Source organism: Mesocricetus auratus, unplaced genomic scaffold (genome assembly GCF_017639785.1).
Source record: "Mesocricetus auratus isolate SY011 unplaced genomic scaffold, BCM_Maur_2.0 Super-Scaffold_2245, whole genome shotgun sequence".
Lineage (NCBI taxonomy): Eukaryota > Metazoa > Chordata > Mammalia > Rodentia > Cricetidae > Mesocricetus > Mesocricetus auratus.
In genome coordinates this window covers 1,530,047-1,547,859 of record NW_024429180.1, presented here as the reverse complement: position 1 = coordinate 1,547,859, position 17,813 = coordinate 1,530,047, and the positions used below count along the sequence as shown (strand labels likewise).

General features: G+C 47.0%; 1 protein-coding gene across 1 annotated transcript in view; it reads right to left on the bottom strand.

Moving 5' to 3' along the window:
* Tmtc4 (transmembrane O-mannosyltransferase targeting cadherins 4) overlaps positions 1-17,813 on the bottom strand; it is a 58,452-nt gene that overhangs the window by 4,367 nt on the left and 36,272 nt on the right. The window contains exons 12-16 of the mRNA XM_005079433.4: positions 12,210-12,289; positions 11,912-12,019; positions 11,630-11,771; positions 5,497-5,611; positions 4,446-4,558 (exon numbers count right to left, since the gene is read on the bottom strand). Of these exons, the coding sequence (XP_005079490.1) occupies positions 4,446-4,558; positions 5,497-5,611; positions 11,630-11,771; positions 11,912-12,019; positions 12,210-12,289 (558 nt within the window). The remainder of the gene's footprint in view (positions 1-4,445; positions 4,559-5,496; positions 5,612-11,629; positions 11,772-11,911; positions 12,020-12,209; positions 12,290-17,813) is intronic.

Sequence of the window (17,813 nt, the reverse complement as noted above, 5' to 3'; positions counted from 1 at the left end):
GTGGAGATTTGGGTGGGAGAGGACCTGGAAGGCAAAACATCTCAAGACCGATACCTGAATCCAGAGCCCTCCTAAGGGGCCATCTTGTGTCCTGCATGACTCAAGGAAGGAAGGGGTGGGGGGCAGTGTGATGTGAAGCTAAAATCAGGTCACAGCAAGATCACCTCACTTTGGGTTCACTTAGGTAAGAGACAGTACAACTGGGAGCTTGTGGTTCACACCAACTACCATAGGTCAGCCTTCCTTTGAAGCTAACGTAGGATGACCCCGGGGCTCAGAGCCTATGCCAGGAACAGCAAAGTAGCTGAGATTGAGCAAAGTTGTCACTTTTTAGCTATCTTATACTTCTAGTAAAGACATGTTAACTTTTAAACACATTTACCTGCATCTTATATATATATATATATATATATATATATATATATATATATATATATATATATTTTTTTTTTTTTTAAAGGGCTGGAAAGATGGCTCAGCAGCTGAACAGAGTTTGCTTTTGCAGAAAACCCAGGTTGGAGTCCAAGTACTCACAATGGCTTTCTCAAAGTTACCATCTGTAACTCCAGCCTCAGGGGATATGATGTCTGATGGGGGATGTCCTGTATTTATGTTTCTCTTATTGGTTGATGAATAAAACACTGTTTGGCCAGTAGAGGCAGGAAGACAGGCGGGACTAGGAGACAAGAGGAGAATTCTGAGAAAGGCAGGCAGAGAGGGAGACCGGAAAGAGACGCCGCCATGGAGGGACGGGGATGGTGGGACGCGCCAGGTGTTCTCTGGTAAGATAAGGTCATGTATAAACACTTAGGTTAATAGAAATGGATTAGTAATTAAGACAGAGATAGCCAACAAGAAACCCTAGCCATCGGCCGACAGTTTAATAATGTAAGTCTCTGTGTGCTTATTTAGGGCTGAGAGAAGGGCAGCTGGACCTGGCGGGACAAGAAAACCTCTGCAACAGGTGTCTCCCTCGGGTCTTCCACAGGCAATGCACACGTACGGTGCTCACACACGCTCGCGCACACACATACACACACACACAAAGTAAGAAATTTAAAAACAAAAAATTATTTAAAATGATCAAGACCCCCAAATGTGAGAGTCAGTGATGAGGCCTGGGCAGCCTATGGGACCCTGAGCAGTGGATCAGTGTCTATCCCTGGAATACAAACAGACATCGTGTGTCCATAGCACAAAGAGGGTTTCTCTCTCAGCCTGGACTCTTAGGGGAGTGCCTGGACCCTGCCCTGAGTGAAATGACAGATTCTAGATATCCCCTATGTGGAAGGAATTGGCAATAGGGTGGGAGCCTTGGGGGGGATAGTGGGGGGGGTACGGGAGGAGGGGAGGGAGAGGGAACTGGGATTGACATGTGAAGCAAGCTATTTAAAATTAAAGTAATAATAATAAAAGGAAAAAATTTTAAAAACATGTAAAAAATCTAAAGTATATTTTTAAAGAGAAGCACCGGTTGGGTGTGGTGTGCCCCCCTGTGCTTGGGATACTGAGGCAAGAGGACGGACGAGCGCCAACCCGGGCTGCGCAACAAAGCATAGCAAGGCCCAGTCTATTAGATAAACAGATGTATAAATAAACAGAATATCAAATAAATCAGGTAGAGCCCTACATGAGGAGAACCAAAGAACTCTTAACAAGCAGTGTGCCGCCACGCGTGACTCCTCCCCCCCCCCTCACTGTGACACGCTTTTTCACTCCAAGGCATGCAGAAAGGGGTGGCTGAAAGTACCATGGTAAGAGCCGAGCATCGCTGCTGTCCTCCCAAGCAACGTAGATTTCCTAACAGGTTGAAGATGATCATAGAGATTCATCATCATTAAACTCAATGTATCTTTTTTTTTGGTATGCATGTGTTTGCTACTCAATAGACGCAAATCCCACTCTGTGCATGCTCTCCTACCACAAGGCCAGGATCATCCCCGCAGACGGCCATCTACAGTTCACACGAGAGCAGACTGAGGCATGGAGTGACTGCTGTTAGGCTCAAGGGTTCTTGAACGTGCAGGAGAACTGCTCAATACAATAGACACATTTTCCGTACACCCAAGCTGCTAGCAGGCAACATGTTGGAAGCCTCTATCTGGATGCTGATGAGGCATTCATTCGGTCATTTCATGACTGCAAGGCTGAGGACCTGGATCTGTATCCCAGTACCCATGAAATAGCTGGCATAGTGGTGGGGGAGACAGAGACAGGAGGGTCCCTGGATCTCTCTGGCCAGGCAATCTGGCTGAATCAGCGAGCTCCTGATTCAGCTCAGACTCTCGAAACATAAGGTAGACAGTGGCTGTGGAAGGTACCTTACATCAGTCTCTGACTCCAGCCACACACATATGTGCAAACACACACACACACACACACACACACACACACTCAGAAAGAGAGAGAGAGAGAGAGAGAGAGAGAGAGAGAGAGAGAGAGAGAGAGAGAGAGAGAGAGAGAGAGAGAGAGAGAGAGAACACATCAAGGTGTGTAAGTGACTAATCAGTTGTCCGGAATGCCGACTCCCAATTCCTGGAAGATGAGCCTACTCCCATCCTATAAATCGACACTACTCCCCCCCCCCCCCACAACTACTTTCCCTACTATATCTGCCCAGGGCTCTGCAGGGCATCCTGCAGAGCAAGAACAAAAGATTCTCTTCCCATTGTGAGAGAAAAAGCTATACAAACGTTTATATTCCAAATCCTTAACTTAAAAAAAAAAGTATCAGATGCTGGCCCATGGCTGGACTTGGCTGGGTGACCCCCTGGATGGAAAAGTCCCATTATGCTCCCTGCTGGTGGCTGCCCAAGAGCTCGAAAATGAGCCGCTTATTTCAGATTTCATCTTGTTTCCTTCTCATAGGCTCCGCACTCTGGCCTTGCCCATTAAGATGAAAAATGTGTAAAGATGAGGGTAACTAACCTACTGCTCCATTCCGTTATATGGAGTATTTTCTACTTATAGGGTGGCGGGGAGGATGTGGACAGGAAGCCAAATGAACCCTGGGTTCAATTCCTATAATAGAAATTGCACTTTACAGACTGTAGGATGATAGAGAAAAAAAAATCAATACAATGATTACGGAATTGGCATCCTGAAGAAGGCTTGCGGTAGCTGGGTCAATGGAGGACATAAGTCCCCCGACTTGTCCCCCTTCCCCCATGTAGAGGCACAAAGGCAAAATGGAACATCTCCAAAAGCTGCTTTTTAGGACAAAAGCTAGAACTAATAATGTATAGGGAAACCTAAATTCACCAACATTCAAAAATGACAGAAACACATAAAATGGCTTACAGAAAATTAAACCAATAATGATGTCTAACGGAAACAAGGAAATGACAATGTGTGGGATATTAATTAATGCATTAGCAGGGTTCTCTAAAGGAAAAAACCTAATTGCTGCTGTTAGGCCTTGAATCACATCCATGGCCTCAGGGTGTTCAAAATAGCTCATAGCCGTTATAATTCTGAAATAAAATTATTCAGAATAAAATAGTAACATGAAATATCAATAAAAATATTAATTAGTATTTTAAGTAGTAACTCAAATATCTATCAGCCCACGATCCTAAAATATATTTCTTCCTCCAAAGGTCACGGGACTTCTCAAAGTACCTCCAAGGTTTTCTGTGTGGGGTGCTCAGGATGCCAGTTAGAAAGAAATACCCATGACTTAACCCACTCCAGGATGGTCCTCCTGGTGAGCAATCTGTGTTAACAAGCTCCCTCAACAATTCAGACACGCAAAATCAGAGTGTGGGGTCAGCAGTCCCATGGGCCCACAGTTTCCTGAAGGACATGGGGAGAGGCCCAGCCAACCGCTTGCCACTCTTGAAAACCTGAGTGGAAGAGGTGTGTGTGTACACAAGTGTGTGTGTGTGTGTGTGTGTGTGTGTGTGAGGCTGGAGGTCAAGTCCAGGACCTCACGCATCCTAGGCAAACCCTCTACCATAGAGCTACATCTCAGGATCAGAATTAAGACCTTGGGGTTTTCATTGGTCAAAAACCTCTAGGGCCTTGCTGATGCCATGGAGAAACCTTGGCAGCCATGCGAACCAGCTATAAACAATACAAAAGATAGCACCCATAGACAATGCTAGCACTCCTGCAGGGTCAGACTCTTTATGCAAAGGGGGAGGGGGACATCGTGGATGGGATGACACCAGAGGACAGACCAGCCGTTCATCCTCCTTGTGCCCCCTGTCTCGGTTTCTCTTCCCTCTCCACCAGGAACAGGCCTGCTTCTGATGAGGAAGGGCACTGGGTTTGACCCCACGCGTCCTCCTGCTGGGAAACTTCTTCAGGAAGCAAACTACCCCAAGAGCTCCCGTGGTGCCCCTCCAGCCCAACTCTTGGTCGAACCAGGCATAAGAAACAGCGGTGGCACCTGTCAGCTGCTGGACTAACTGCGGGGTTGTCGAGGCCCGTGGTTTACCCACCTTGTATTTCTGGGCTTTCCCCAGCACGTTTGCCAGGGAGAACATAAGAGAGTGATCGTTAGGAATTAATTCCAGGGCCTCTCTCCCGACTGCTTCAGCCTGGGCTAAATTACCTGGGAGGAGAAAGGAAAAACCCCATCAATACGGTACTCGTGTCTCCATCTCTCTAGAGAAGGACTTAACACGCATCGTACGTGACCACGAACACACTACTCCGGAAGACCCAAGCAGAACACGTGAAGACGACCCACAGCCCGGTGAGCGGGAGGGCCGTGGCAACTCAGCACGATTCTGACTGGAGAGGTGAGGACCTTCCCGCGACATTCTAGAAAGCCACGTTAAACTTTTCTGCCAGACACCTGTTACACAGTGATTTTTGTCACATTATGTTCAGATATGTCAGAGAACTTCATTTTTTAGATAGATAGACAATAGTATTATTGCGTGTCAGGGTGGTTTTTGCACGGGCTGGCCAGATGTCAGAACCAAGTGTCTTATTTGACACAGGGACAGGGTCTCTCACTGAACTTGGAGCTCACGAAGTAGGTTAGTCTAGCTGGTTAGTGAACCGCCAGGGGATCCTCCCGTCTCTACCTCCCAGTTCTGGGGTTACAGGTCTCGGCTATCATGCCTAGGCTCTTTATGTGGGTGCACAGAGTAGAACTTAGGCCCTTAGGCTTGTTCAGCAAGCATTTTACTGACTGAGTCATCTCACCTGCCCCCAAAAAGCCAGACATTTTTGTAATACCAGGTAACACCAGATTTCCCCCCTCCCTTCTTCCTTTGCTTAGAGTTTCACTATGTTATCTTGGTTAAACCCAGGGATCCGCCTGCCTCTGCCTCCCATGTGCTGGGATTAAAGGTGGATACCACTACGCCCATCTTATTTATTTTTTTAGATTGAAGGAATAGCACGAGTCTACATGCCCTGTTAGTCTGTGGAGATGACACTGGTTTACGCAACCCGAGTAGCCTGTGTGGATGACACTAGTCCTCCATCAGCCCACAGGACTGGATGGCGGGACCCCTCATCATCCCCTCTCCTCCGCACCTGTGTTGTCCAGGAGTATGATCATGTTGTTCCACGCCAGGCTGTGTTCCGGCTTCAGTACGGTGGCATTTCTCCATGCGTTCAATGCGTCCACGTGGCGATTTAGATCTGCATACTGGAAGCAAAATACCCCCAAAGTCGACATCCCGACTCTTCTTTTTCCCCTTTCTACAGTATCGCCAACAAAGACAAATAAAGTTCCACAACAGAAACAGGAACCCCTGCCTTACCATCACTCATGGAGCTTCTCATTTTTCCTACCAAGCCATGTACTTGAAAAACAAAAACAAAAACACAAAACCAAAAAAAACAAAAACAAAAACAAAAACAAAAACCCGGCCCCAGGTGCCATGACAACTCCACGTTACAGAGGCAACAACCGAGGAAAACTTTGAGCGACTTACTTAAGCCACATGTCTAGAGACGGAGGGTCAGGGGTTAGAGCCAGGTGGCCTGGGTCCTGAGCCAAGAAGCATAACGGCATAACGTATTATTTGCTGATCACAGTTACACAAAACCACATTTCAAGCTCCAGAGAGATGCTATTATTCTTCTACTCCAGAAAGGCTCCTATACAGTCTGTCTTTATTAATAAAGCATTATCTAGAACAGTAAACTAGTGTTTTAAGTAACTAACGTTGTAGTGGGCTGGGGAGATGGCTCCGAGGGTCACGTGCTTACACGTGCAACCCCGTAACACAGGTGGACCTCCAGGAGACTACTAGCCAGCTAGTCTAGCTGAAATGGCAAGGTCAGAAACAGTCAGAGACCCTGCCTCGAAAAATAAGGATAGCCACAGGGGAGCATATCTAAAACCGGATTTTAGCCTCCATATGTGTACACACGGGCTTATCTTTCTCCTCTCCCCTTCTCTCCCTCCCCTTCACTCTCTCTTCCTACCCACCCCCCCACTCTCTCTCACACGGCCCCTCGCCCCCGCAGAAGTGGCAGATGGAGGGGGGCACAATCGTGGGGGGAAAGAGCGCACATGCATGCTATATGCCTAACTTGCTTGTTTTAAAGAATGGTTTAGAAACCCCTTATGACTATCTAAACTCAAGACAAAAATACAGGCTACTCAGATACATTTTGTAAACTCCTTGGAAAAGACCCACACAGTTGTGGAAAACCCCTCAGCAGTTTGGATGCCCTTTGCCTGTTTGGGAAGAAGAGAATGTGAGCATTTGCATGTGGGGGTCCAAGTACATTTCATCTGAATGCACTCCTTCCTTGAAACTCGGCACAAATTTCAAATGACAGAAATCGATGGCAGATTAGGTTATCACTTCCTTCCTGCTTACTAAGTACACTTTCCACGGGGCAACAAAAATTTTTTTGACTTGTCCTATGGCCCATGCAACAAATAGGTGACTTTAGGTTTAATGAATTATGAAAATGGGAGCTCACGGACCACAGAGAAACCAGCACAGGACTGTTCTAGACCCCCTAAACGTGTCAGTTTGGACATCTGGTTAATCTATGGGGCCTCTGGTAGTGGATCAGTATTTATTCCTAGTACATGAATGGACGTTGGGAGCCCACTCCCCATGGAGGGATACTCTCTCAGCCTAGACACACGGGGGAGGGTCTAGGCCCTGCTCCAAATGATATGACAGACTTTGAAGATCCCCCATGGAAGGCCTCACCCTTGCTGGGGACCAGAAAGGGGATGGGATAGAGGGACCGGTGGGGGGCAGGGAATGAGGGGAGGGAGAGGGAACTGGGTTTGACATGTAAAAGAAGCTTGTTTCTAATTTAAATTTTAAAAAAAGGAAAAAAAATTAAAGAAAGAAAAATATGTCAGAATTTCTCAAATTTCTTGCGAGGCTTAGACTATCAGGTTGTAATATTTTGTCCTTTAAACCATTGGGAAACACTATAAAAATGGAAATAAACAGGGCTAATAACACTAAATAAATAACCCTAAATAAACACTAAACATTAAACTTGGTCTCTGCACTGGAAGTGTCGAGTCAGTTCTCTGCAGTGTGTAACACACATGTGAGTCACCTGGACGGCCAGAGGTGACACTGTAAATTCCTCAGACAGCACACGTCCTCACACAACGTTTTCAACTCATCCCTCACTATTACTCTTGACTGTTGTCACTGCTTGTTGAAGGCTGAACCGAGGGGTTTACGGCGCGACTCACCCATGATGAGATTTTTAAGACTTTTTCTCCCCTTTTTAAATTTCTTTTTTCCTTTTTTTCTCTTACAATTTGTTTTATTTTGGGGGGTGTGTGTGCAGGGGCAGAGGGCTGATGCGAAGGGACAGGGAAGTGAACGGTATCAAGATACATGATGTGTAAAAGACATACAGGATAAATAAAAAGAAAAGAAAACAGAGAGATGTGGCGACTTAATACTCATGCATCCCATACTTGGCTCCTGGTCCCTTACCACCGGACTCCTTGACACTTTTTTTTTGTCAGCCTCAGAAAGTCAAGGCCAGAGAACCATGTTTTTCCCAATTTGCATCCTGCCCTCCTCCTCCTCCCGTCGCCCTCTCCTCCACTGTCCCATGCCTGGAAGCCACGGGTCTGTCCTCCATACGGCAGCTTCTGAGTTCGGTTCTCCTTCCATTCACATGCTTCCCCAAAACCTGCGGGTTTCCTTCCCTTCATTATTTATTTCTCCATCAATACATTTCCATTTTTGCTCTTCCCCCAACACCAGGTCCTTCTGCTAAGGCTTCCCAGTTCAAAACACTCAGCATGTTTTCCTCTTTTCCCAAGCCCGGGAACTGACACAGACGGCCAACGTCTGCACGGTAAACAGTCGGCAGCATCCTCCGAGTCACTGTCACCACCACCCCCCTCGAGGATCAGCACTGTGCCCCCAGTAACCCGGGCTCTTCCCATTTCCTCCATAATTGAATTACATCCTCTTCTTTATCAAATCCACAAATCAAAGCAGGCATCTGTCTCCCGTTATAAAGACATGACGTCTAAAACGGACACTCTGAAGTTATTAAGTTTCCTCTTATTTCCAGATACGTACAGGGCAGGTTGAGCTGTTAAAGATTAAGCCTTAATGCTTTTAAGCTGTCAAGAGCAAAGGCTGGATAATTAAACCTCAACGGAGAGCAAGAGCCTCCAGACACCAGGCCGTGTGGTAATTTAATGCCATTTCAGGGCAGCACAATAGGTAAACAACTCCGAGGTATCCTTGTTTCGGGGCTATGACTGGTCAATTCCAGGGAAAGCATCATAAAGCCCGAGGCTAGAGCTCGCCATCCCAAGCTTGTATTTTATGTTCTGTGATCTTTTCTTTGGGTGCTACTCCTACTGGGGCTCATTTAGCATAAATCCCATTTTCTAAATCCCAGTTAACAGCAGTGACAGGCAGGGTGGAAGCTGATGGCTACTGTGGAAGCTGCAGGCGGACACATGTGCTTTGCGAGCAATAGCCCGAAAGGAACTGCCTCTAGAAGAGGTGCAGCACCCAGGACTTCACAAGCACCAAATCTCACGTCACCTAAGTACTAGTGTAACTGACCCAGCGAACAAGAGACTCTGCCTCCCAGCATGGATTTAGGTTGACACATCTGCTCCCTCCGCTCTCTCCCTTTGTCAGCACTGAGGACCTGCCCTGGTCTGTATGCGATCGAGGTTATTACGGTCTCTATTCACATTATCAGGAGGTTTTAAAGGTGCCCTCCACCCCCTGCGCATCCCTAGGAGAGATAAATACTTCTTCAGCATAGACGTCCGCATCATTATAAAGCGATGCGTTTTGAAATATGAAAGCAGCACCCAGGGCCCAGTAGTCACGGGGACGGCCAGCGAGGTCAAGAGAATGAAACGCTCGGCCTGTGTGTTCAGACCTCTTGTTCCCTGGGGTCAGTCATGTTGCTGTCACCCCTCTGCGGTGCCCTGGAGGAAGTAACTCCTCTTTCTGGCACTGGCTTAGGCTTCTGGAGATGGTGTCTTCCTGTTGTACTTTTAACTAAAACAACTTTAGTGTTTTGTTTTTTTTTTTTAATAAAAAACCACATAAGCAACATCATTCTGAAATTTATAACACGAACATTATCTGCCCACTTAAAGGGACTTGACCTTGCACCCGCTGGTCACTAGGGAAACCAGAAATGCTAAACACACAGGGGCCTCTTCTCGATGGTGGAGACAAAAATACTGTTTTCCTACCCAGAAGGCAGGGAGTGGATTTTGTTAAAGACCTGGTGACCGTTTTGCTCTCTGTGGAGGCAGCCGCCACCTACCCTTTGGTATGGAGGCAGACCTCACCTAAATTCTCCAGAATGACTATCCCAGACTAATCTCTCTGTAGACGATTACCCATCCTTAGGGGAAACACCATGTGTCCTTTATGTCCTTCTGACCTCTATGCTATTGGTTGGAGATCACACTAGATTCTAGACCTTTCAACTTATAGAACCCACCCGCCTGGTCACATGTACTTTGTAAAGGAGTCTCTGTGTTGTCACACTTTAAGCTTTATCGTGCACCTGGGATTGGACTGGCTGTTGCCTGGAAACAATGGTGCTTACTGTGTTTTTAAATTTGCTGACAATGACCCAAAGCCTGATCCAGGCTGACAGAGTCAATCTGTGCCAGGTTTTCATTCGCATCCCCACACATGGTTTGCTTCCCTGTACGTGGCCTGCAGGGGTGACCCCTCAGTCTACCATGAGAAAGTCAGCTACTGCTCATGGCCTTACACCCCACCATTTCTTTTCCTCTGTTCATTCACCTGCGCAGTTCACAAAATCATGGCACGTCACTCCAGAAGCAAACACATTAAATGGAAGTCTATTCTTCATATTAAAAAAGAAAAAGAAACCAAACATCCAATGTTTTCTGGGTTTCCCTTCTGCTTTGACACGGTCTTTGGGTCAAAGTACAGAGTTCGGAGAGGGATGCTTCCCAAAGGCAGGGGGACATTTGTTATCTTTTATAGAAAATACAAATGTTATATGGAAGCTCTCAATTATCAAATATGAGATGAAGTGCTTATCTGGATGAATAACTAATGTAGGGGAGGACTACTGGTTTTGTTCATACAAAGACTGCATAATATGAGGATACTTCAGGTATTTCAAATGGGGATAAATAAGTTATTTTTTTTTAAAGACCTGTGAATTTTACCTACTTATGAAGTTGTACACTTCTTTTTTAAAGATGTCCCATCATTGTGCATACAATCCACTTTGGCTCACATAGACCAAAAATATTTTCCTCCTCAATTTCACCTAGTAAATCTAATGACTCCTGTTTAAAGGATGCTGCTGCTTAGGTCATTATTTAATGGGGGCTGTCCTTTTGTATGCTGTGAATATATGTTTTTCTTATTGGTTGATGAATAAAGATGCTTCAGCCAATGGACAGGCAGTATTTAGCCAGGCAGGAAATCTGAACAGGGATAAATAAGGGTAGTAGGCAGAGTCAAGAAGACACCATGTAGCCACTGTGGAGAGATGTAGATTAATAGAAATGGGTTAGTAATTAAGAGAGCTAGCCAATAAGAAGCCTGAGCTATTGGCCAAACCGTTTATGATTAATATAAGCCTCTATGTGTTTATTTGGGACTAAACAGCTGTGAGACAAGGTGGGCCAGAAACTTCCATACACAAGAAAATTAGGAGCAATCAGATTCCTTTAACTATTCTGTCAAAAACTAGAAATATAGATTAATTCAAGCATTCTAGTTTCTAGTTTCATTAAGTAAACTGCAAGGCCCTTTCAGATACACACTCTAACTCCGGAAGCCGTCTTTTGGAGGAGAATATCCCCTTGAGAAAGAAGAGATCTGCTCCCTTGGGGAAGAAGAACAAGGGAGCTCAGAAATCTTTTAAACCTTAGCTTCTACTCAATTCATGTTTTAAAAATAAAACAAAACCAATGTTTATCAGAAAGTATGTTTTCCAGGGCAGAAGGGATGTACAGAATTTTCATTTAATCTATTGCCTTCGTGACTTTATAAACTGGACTCACTCGGTCTGGATGGCTCATTAATTAGAACTTTGGCAGTACAAACGAGGAAACCAAATCGCTACTTCCAAAGGAGATGAAACACACACACACAGAGGACGTCTGTAATGAGGAGAGCCCTGGACGGGTTTAAGGGGATTCTGTTTATGGGGATGGGAAATTGGGGCAGTCTGTCCTTACCAGCCGCCCAAGGTTGTAGTAGCAGTCTGGGTATTTCCTCCTGTGCTTAATTGCCGTCCGGTAGCTTTGCTCTGCTGCCTCGAACCGTTTCAGGCTATTCTGAACTATGCCCAAATTCATCCACGCGGCTGCAAAGTCTGGCCTAGGGAAGCATTTTTTTTAATTTTGTTTTTATAAAAAATAAACAAGAAACAGAGAAGACTGAATGACGGCCCAAACCCAGGATCCATATTTTTTTTTTTTGTCCTTGGCAGAGAGCTAAGAAGAGAAAAAGGTGCTTACTGTATCTGGACAGCCAATGACAGCAGCTCCTCAGCTTCCTGTAGCTCATCCCTCTCTTTTAAGATATTACCGAGGTTATTCATGGCATGAATGTACTTGGGGTTTAGTCTGGAAGTGGGGAGGAAAGCCAAAGAGACCGTTACTGTCCCCCTTTGTTTACACCCAACACTCGGAGAATCAGCAGAGATGGAAGAGCTTTTCAGGGAAGGGCCAGGCATCTCGGAAAGTGAAGATTCACGGGCGCACACTCAGGCACGCACGCACGCACACACACATGCACGCACGTGCACACACGTACCTGACTGCTTCCCGGTAGTATCTGATGGCCGCTGTTTGGTTGCCTTGGTCAGCCAGGTTTTTGCCAATGTTGTAGTGAACCTGAAAACACAGGTGACAATTTGGCTATCGGCACAGAGACTTCTCTGTTCAGAGCTGGACACCTAACGGACCGTCTGACTGGAGACGCAAAGAAAAGGGATTTAAAACAAAACAAAACAAATCTGCCAGAACTAAGAGACCCTATGTTGAGGCTGGGGGGCGGGGGGATGATGGTGGTGGGGTGGTCGCAAGCCACGAGGGACAACATGCAGACCCAGCTGTAAATATGACGGGAAGGAAAATGGCTACGTCACCCCCCGGAGAAAAACCAGAAAGTCACAAAACTAAGCTGTCTGGAAAGCCCCATGTCCTCCTCTGTGACTAACCTCAGAGTCGAGATCACAAGTCAGTCACCTGCAGACCCGAGACAGAAGTAACAGTTCTGTCACTTTTCCCTAAATCCAGTCCTCTCCGGTCTGGCATATTCCTCTGGTAGCACTGCAAGCTCTTTCCTCCCTGCATCGTGAGTGGGATGCTTTTGTCTCCCATCCCCGAATTCATACAATGGCATCCTAACTCCTAACGTGAGGGGTTAGAAGGTGGGAGCTTTGGAAGGTGGAGAGGTCATAAACGTGTCCCCCCCTCTCACTTTATTATTTTAGGGTCTCACTGAAAAGATGTCTGTCCTTCTCAGGGACCACTACCCACAGGTGCCTTCACTGTGGGTTCCCCAGCCTCCAGAATCTACCATTTTATCCCCAGCCCACAGTGTTCTTTTATGGCAGCCTAAACTAAGAAGCTACCAACTAACATCTACCACTGTTCATCCTTCAGGCAGTGCTGATGACGACCGAGTAAGTCGAAGTCCCAGCAGCCGGGGACAACATGGAGGCCAAAGCCCAAAGCCCTGTCTCACAGCACCCCTGGCCAATGACTACACGTCTACCTCAGTACCAGTGTCCCTGCACAGGCTGCGAGGGAAAGGTCACGTCCTGGTTTCAGAGAGCCCGGGGAAGAGTCCTATGGGACGGACTTCCTGGCTGGAATCTGACCCTAGCTACTAGGGAAAGGTTTGGCATAGAGGATGCCCTCTGAAGAAGGGGCAACCCAGGCAGTGTAGGGAGGAGAGGAAGCTGGTGTTGGGACAGGAGGCTCAGGGTTGCTGGAGAGCTGAGGGCAGGAATAGCAAGGTGGCAGCAGGCTGTTGAGAGCAGCAAGGCCGGTGCCCTCGGGGTGTCGTGAGGAGATGCCACCGATCGGGGTTCACACAGCACTGCCAGTCTCAGTTCTGAAGTCCAAGCCTAAGGGAGGAGCTCTTCCAGCCTGGTCTCGGTGTTTGCTGGTGACCAGACGCCTCTGTGCCGCGCTGTTCACACACCAGTGAACTTCCCTGTCCCCGCGTCTCTTCTCAGTCCTGATGTAAGCCCTGTCTTCCTGCTTACCTTTGGTATAGCAGAATGCCACAGGATGCTAATTTCTAATACAGAAATGTATTTTGCCCAGTTTTAAGACAGAGAGGCTGTGAAGTCTAAGGGATGGAGGGTGGGGGGTTCCTTGATGATAACTCGGAACGCAGTGGAGGTTATCAGATGGCAAGACAGTGGGTATGTGTTTTTCAGAGGTTACTTCTGGTTTACTGTGCGCAGGCCAAGTCTCTCCCCTTATGAAGCCTCGTCCTTACATCTTCCTCAGACTCAGCTGAGGTCAGGCAGCAAACACCTTTACCTACTAACTCATCTTGTTGGCCACAGAAAGGCTAATTTATATGATGGAAGTTTTTACGTTCATTAAGAATGAAAGAGAAGCCAGGCAGGTCTTTAACGCCAGCACTCAGGGGCCAGAGGCAGGCGGATCTCTGTGAGTTTGAGGCCAGCCTGGTCTACAAAGTGAGTCCCAGGACAGCAAGGGCTATGCAGAGAAACCCAGTCTTGAAACAACAATAAAAAAGAATGAGAGAGAATATGAGATGATCATTAATGATCAGAGAAGCCATTTGGAGAGAAGATCGAAGAAACAGGACTCATGGTTGAAAAATCAATGAGAAATTCTTAACCATCTTAGAATGAGGACACCTGGGGTGGGGGGACGATTCAGAGTATTTTCTCAGTTAGGCATGGGCTTGGATTATATTACAGAGAAATGTCAGGTGTTGGTGGTGCATGTCTGCAATTCTAGCACTTGGAAAGTAGAGGCAGAGGGATCAGTTTAAGGTCATCATTGGTTGGCTACAAAGACAGTCAGGGCTACTTGAGACCTTATCTCAAAAATACCATTAAAACAAAACAAAAAAGGGAGCTGGGACCTGGACTTGGCAAGCAGGATGCCTTTGGCCCTGAAAATCAAAAGCTCTCCCCAGGACCATAAAAGCCAGTGGCAATCCCAGGAGGAGATGCCACACATCTCTGTTTAGAGAGGAAGACTCAGGGCGAATGACAGACCATAGTTATCGCCTCCTACAGAGGGCCACCAAGATTTGCCAATATCTTCCCCCATACGCAGGTTCTGAGCTTAAGGAGCTGCTGCCTCCCCTTTTCGGATCTGGTAAACCTCTTTGGTATTTATTAGAAACGATGAGGCTGAATCTGAGCCCCGGTTCCTAAGTCCGGTTTTTAACCACAGTACACCCGCGTCCCAGGCGCTGGGCGAAGGCTGGCTGACTGCTGTAGGCCACTTGGATGCCTCGCCACACTGCCTGCTCTTCTTGAATAATGCCAGCTACTGTCTTCTGCTATGTGCCACAGACTGAATATAGTGTCCTCAGTGTTCAGACAATGAGGCCCGGGGCTGCGGAGTCCTGGCCTTTAAGGTGTAATAAAGTAGAATCGAGGTCGCATGGGGGGGGCAACACCCTAATCTGACTGGGTACAGACAGAGATGAAGACGGCTGTGCACAGGGACGACCACATGAGGACACATGGCTGGAGAGGCCTCCACAGAAAGCAGCCCTGCTGGCACGCTCATCGTACATGTCTAGTAGAACTGATCTCTGCTGCTGCAGGCTCAAGGTCTCAGGGCGTCATGCAGTGGTGACCCAAGCGAACGTATGGAATCCTGAAACAGTACTCGGGCAGGGCGGGGCACTGGGCTCTGAAAATGAACCTGTCCTGCACGGTCAGTCTCAAAAACCCAGCTACAGCACTGCCTGGTATGTTTGGATTTCTATAAGCTCCTCTCTTACAGATCCCTTTCACGTAGCCAATTTTAAGATAGCTACGTTTGTGTCTACCTGGTTCAATGAGGGAAATCCGAAGCAGAGACATGCTGATGTAATATGCCTGAGTGCCGCCTTCTTCACCACACACACACGCCCCTCACACACACATGTGCCCCTCACACACACACACACCCCTCTCAAACACACACCCCTCTCAAACATACACACACACACACACACACACATACACCCCACACACAGAAACTTCCTGGATCGTAATTCTGTCCATTCGTTGGTATTTTCATTCTGACATTACAGCTCAGAAGCAGTGGTTCAGTAAACGCTATTGCCAGGGCAGGCCACAATATTTGTGGCCTCATTCCATTCCAGGCACGAAAGGATGGAAAGCTGGAGGGTGCCACCAAGAGGAATGTCCTCCTGGTCACCGGGACACAAATACAGCTTCTGCTCAAATGTGGGCACGGCGGCGGCCTCTTCTGCCCGCAGCTCCTGCTGCTTTCCCTTTGTCCTCTCCCTAAGCCGTCCTCAAAGAGTTCAGCTGCCCTCTGCAGCTTGGCCAGGGTTCTGCGAGACACTCACAATGCCAGGCCAGAATCCCAGGGCAGAGGACAGGCCACTGTGAAAAGCTGGGTAGCAGTTATTGGAACTGAGCGGGCTAGGAGTCGGATTCAGGCCCAGAAGACACTCCAAAAGTAAGATGCCATTGTCACTCTATGGATTCGGCAGGGAATTCGGTGGAAAGAAAACAGCTGTCTAGATTGGGCCAAGTGACGCAGAAAACGGGGCCCGACGACCAGGCTACTGTTGGCAGCGTTTAAAAAAATGAGTGATTTTTGTTACCGTGGTATACAGAAGACTGAAAGAGGCCATTTATCCAGCTCTCCTTCCAGTCTTTGTACCTCATGTGCTGAGACAAGGAAGTCAGATTAAAACAGCCACGGCCATTAAATGGCATACACACAGGTAAAGAGCTAACGGCATCCACTATGAAGGGCACTTTCGATACCTTTGCATTAGAAACTGGCTGTTTCAAATACCCTGCCGACGTTGAAGGTTGCCAAACCTAAAATGTTTGAACACAGAAAACTTCAGTAATCACCCTTAAGGAAATACCTTGGGGTGGTATATGGTTCCTTTCTTTCACTGTTAAAGTAATTTAGAACTGTATCATGGGGTTGATATTAAACGCAGCATATGTTAAAGCCTTAAAAAACTAAAACGACTGCCAATAAATCCAGTACTTGGACTCTCACACACGGTAGGCTTGAAGAACACAAGTTTCCATTTGGCCCAATTCAATAACTAATATTAGGCAATTACCACATGCAAGGCACTGTGGGTAGTTTCAATGCAGGCCAGGAACCAGCACTACCTATACCGGTATCTCAAGCTCTCAAAGTTTAAAAAAAAAAAGGCGAGTCTCAGTTTATGAATCTGGGTCTGAACAATAGCGAGGTGCCAACTGCTTGCTTACTATTCAGAGGCAGTGGAGACCAGCGCAGAAAATAAATCGCCTGGAAAAGGACTGATAGGATACAGCAGTCTCCAAAGGGGGAATAAGAGGAGGACGATTCGACGTGTGAGTGTATAACAGGACAGTTAAAACAGAGCAGAAACTCTATCTTGATGGGGAATGTCCTTCCGTATATATGCTTCTCTTATTGGCTGATGAATAAAACACTGACTGGCCAGCAGCCAGGCAGGAAGCATAGGCGGAGCTACCAGACGGGAAGACTGGGTTGAGGAGAGAGGGGTGGCAGGGAGATGCCATGTAGTGGAGGAAGGAGTAACAGGTCCAGACCCTTCTCCAGTAAGATAAGACCACGTGGAAATACTTTGATAGAAATGGGTTAATAAATTAAGAGAGAGCCAGCCAGTAAGAAGCCCTAAGCCATCGGCTAAACAGTTTACACATTAATTTAGGTCTCTGTGTGTTTATTTGGGGCGAATCGGTTGCAGGAGCAGGCAGAAAAGTAACTCCAGCTACACTATCTTGCTTACATTAAATGGCATTGAAAAAAAAATAATGAATACCATGGCACTGGCTTAAAGCTGAGGTCTTTATGCACACCTTAGTTAGAAAGAGACACACACATACCCTTGACCATGTGATGCCCATGTGTGAACTCCCTGTCTTCCAGTCTGTTATGGCTGAATTCACACACTGGGAAGATTTTCCAGGCCAAGACAGCAAATACACACACACACACACACACACACACACACACACACACACACACACACACACACACATATATCCCCATGCCCCTTGCTTACCATGGTTACCTGTGCACAGCAAACCACCCTGCTGGATCTCCACCCAGCCACTCCAATTACTAGTTCCAGCTACCCCTTTCTATGCCTCAGTTTCTCCCAGCTGAGGAAATAAAGAAAGTAATGCCCTCTACC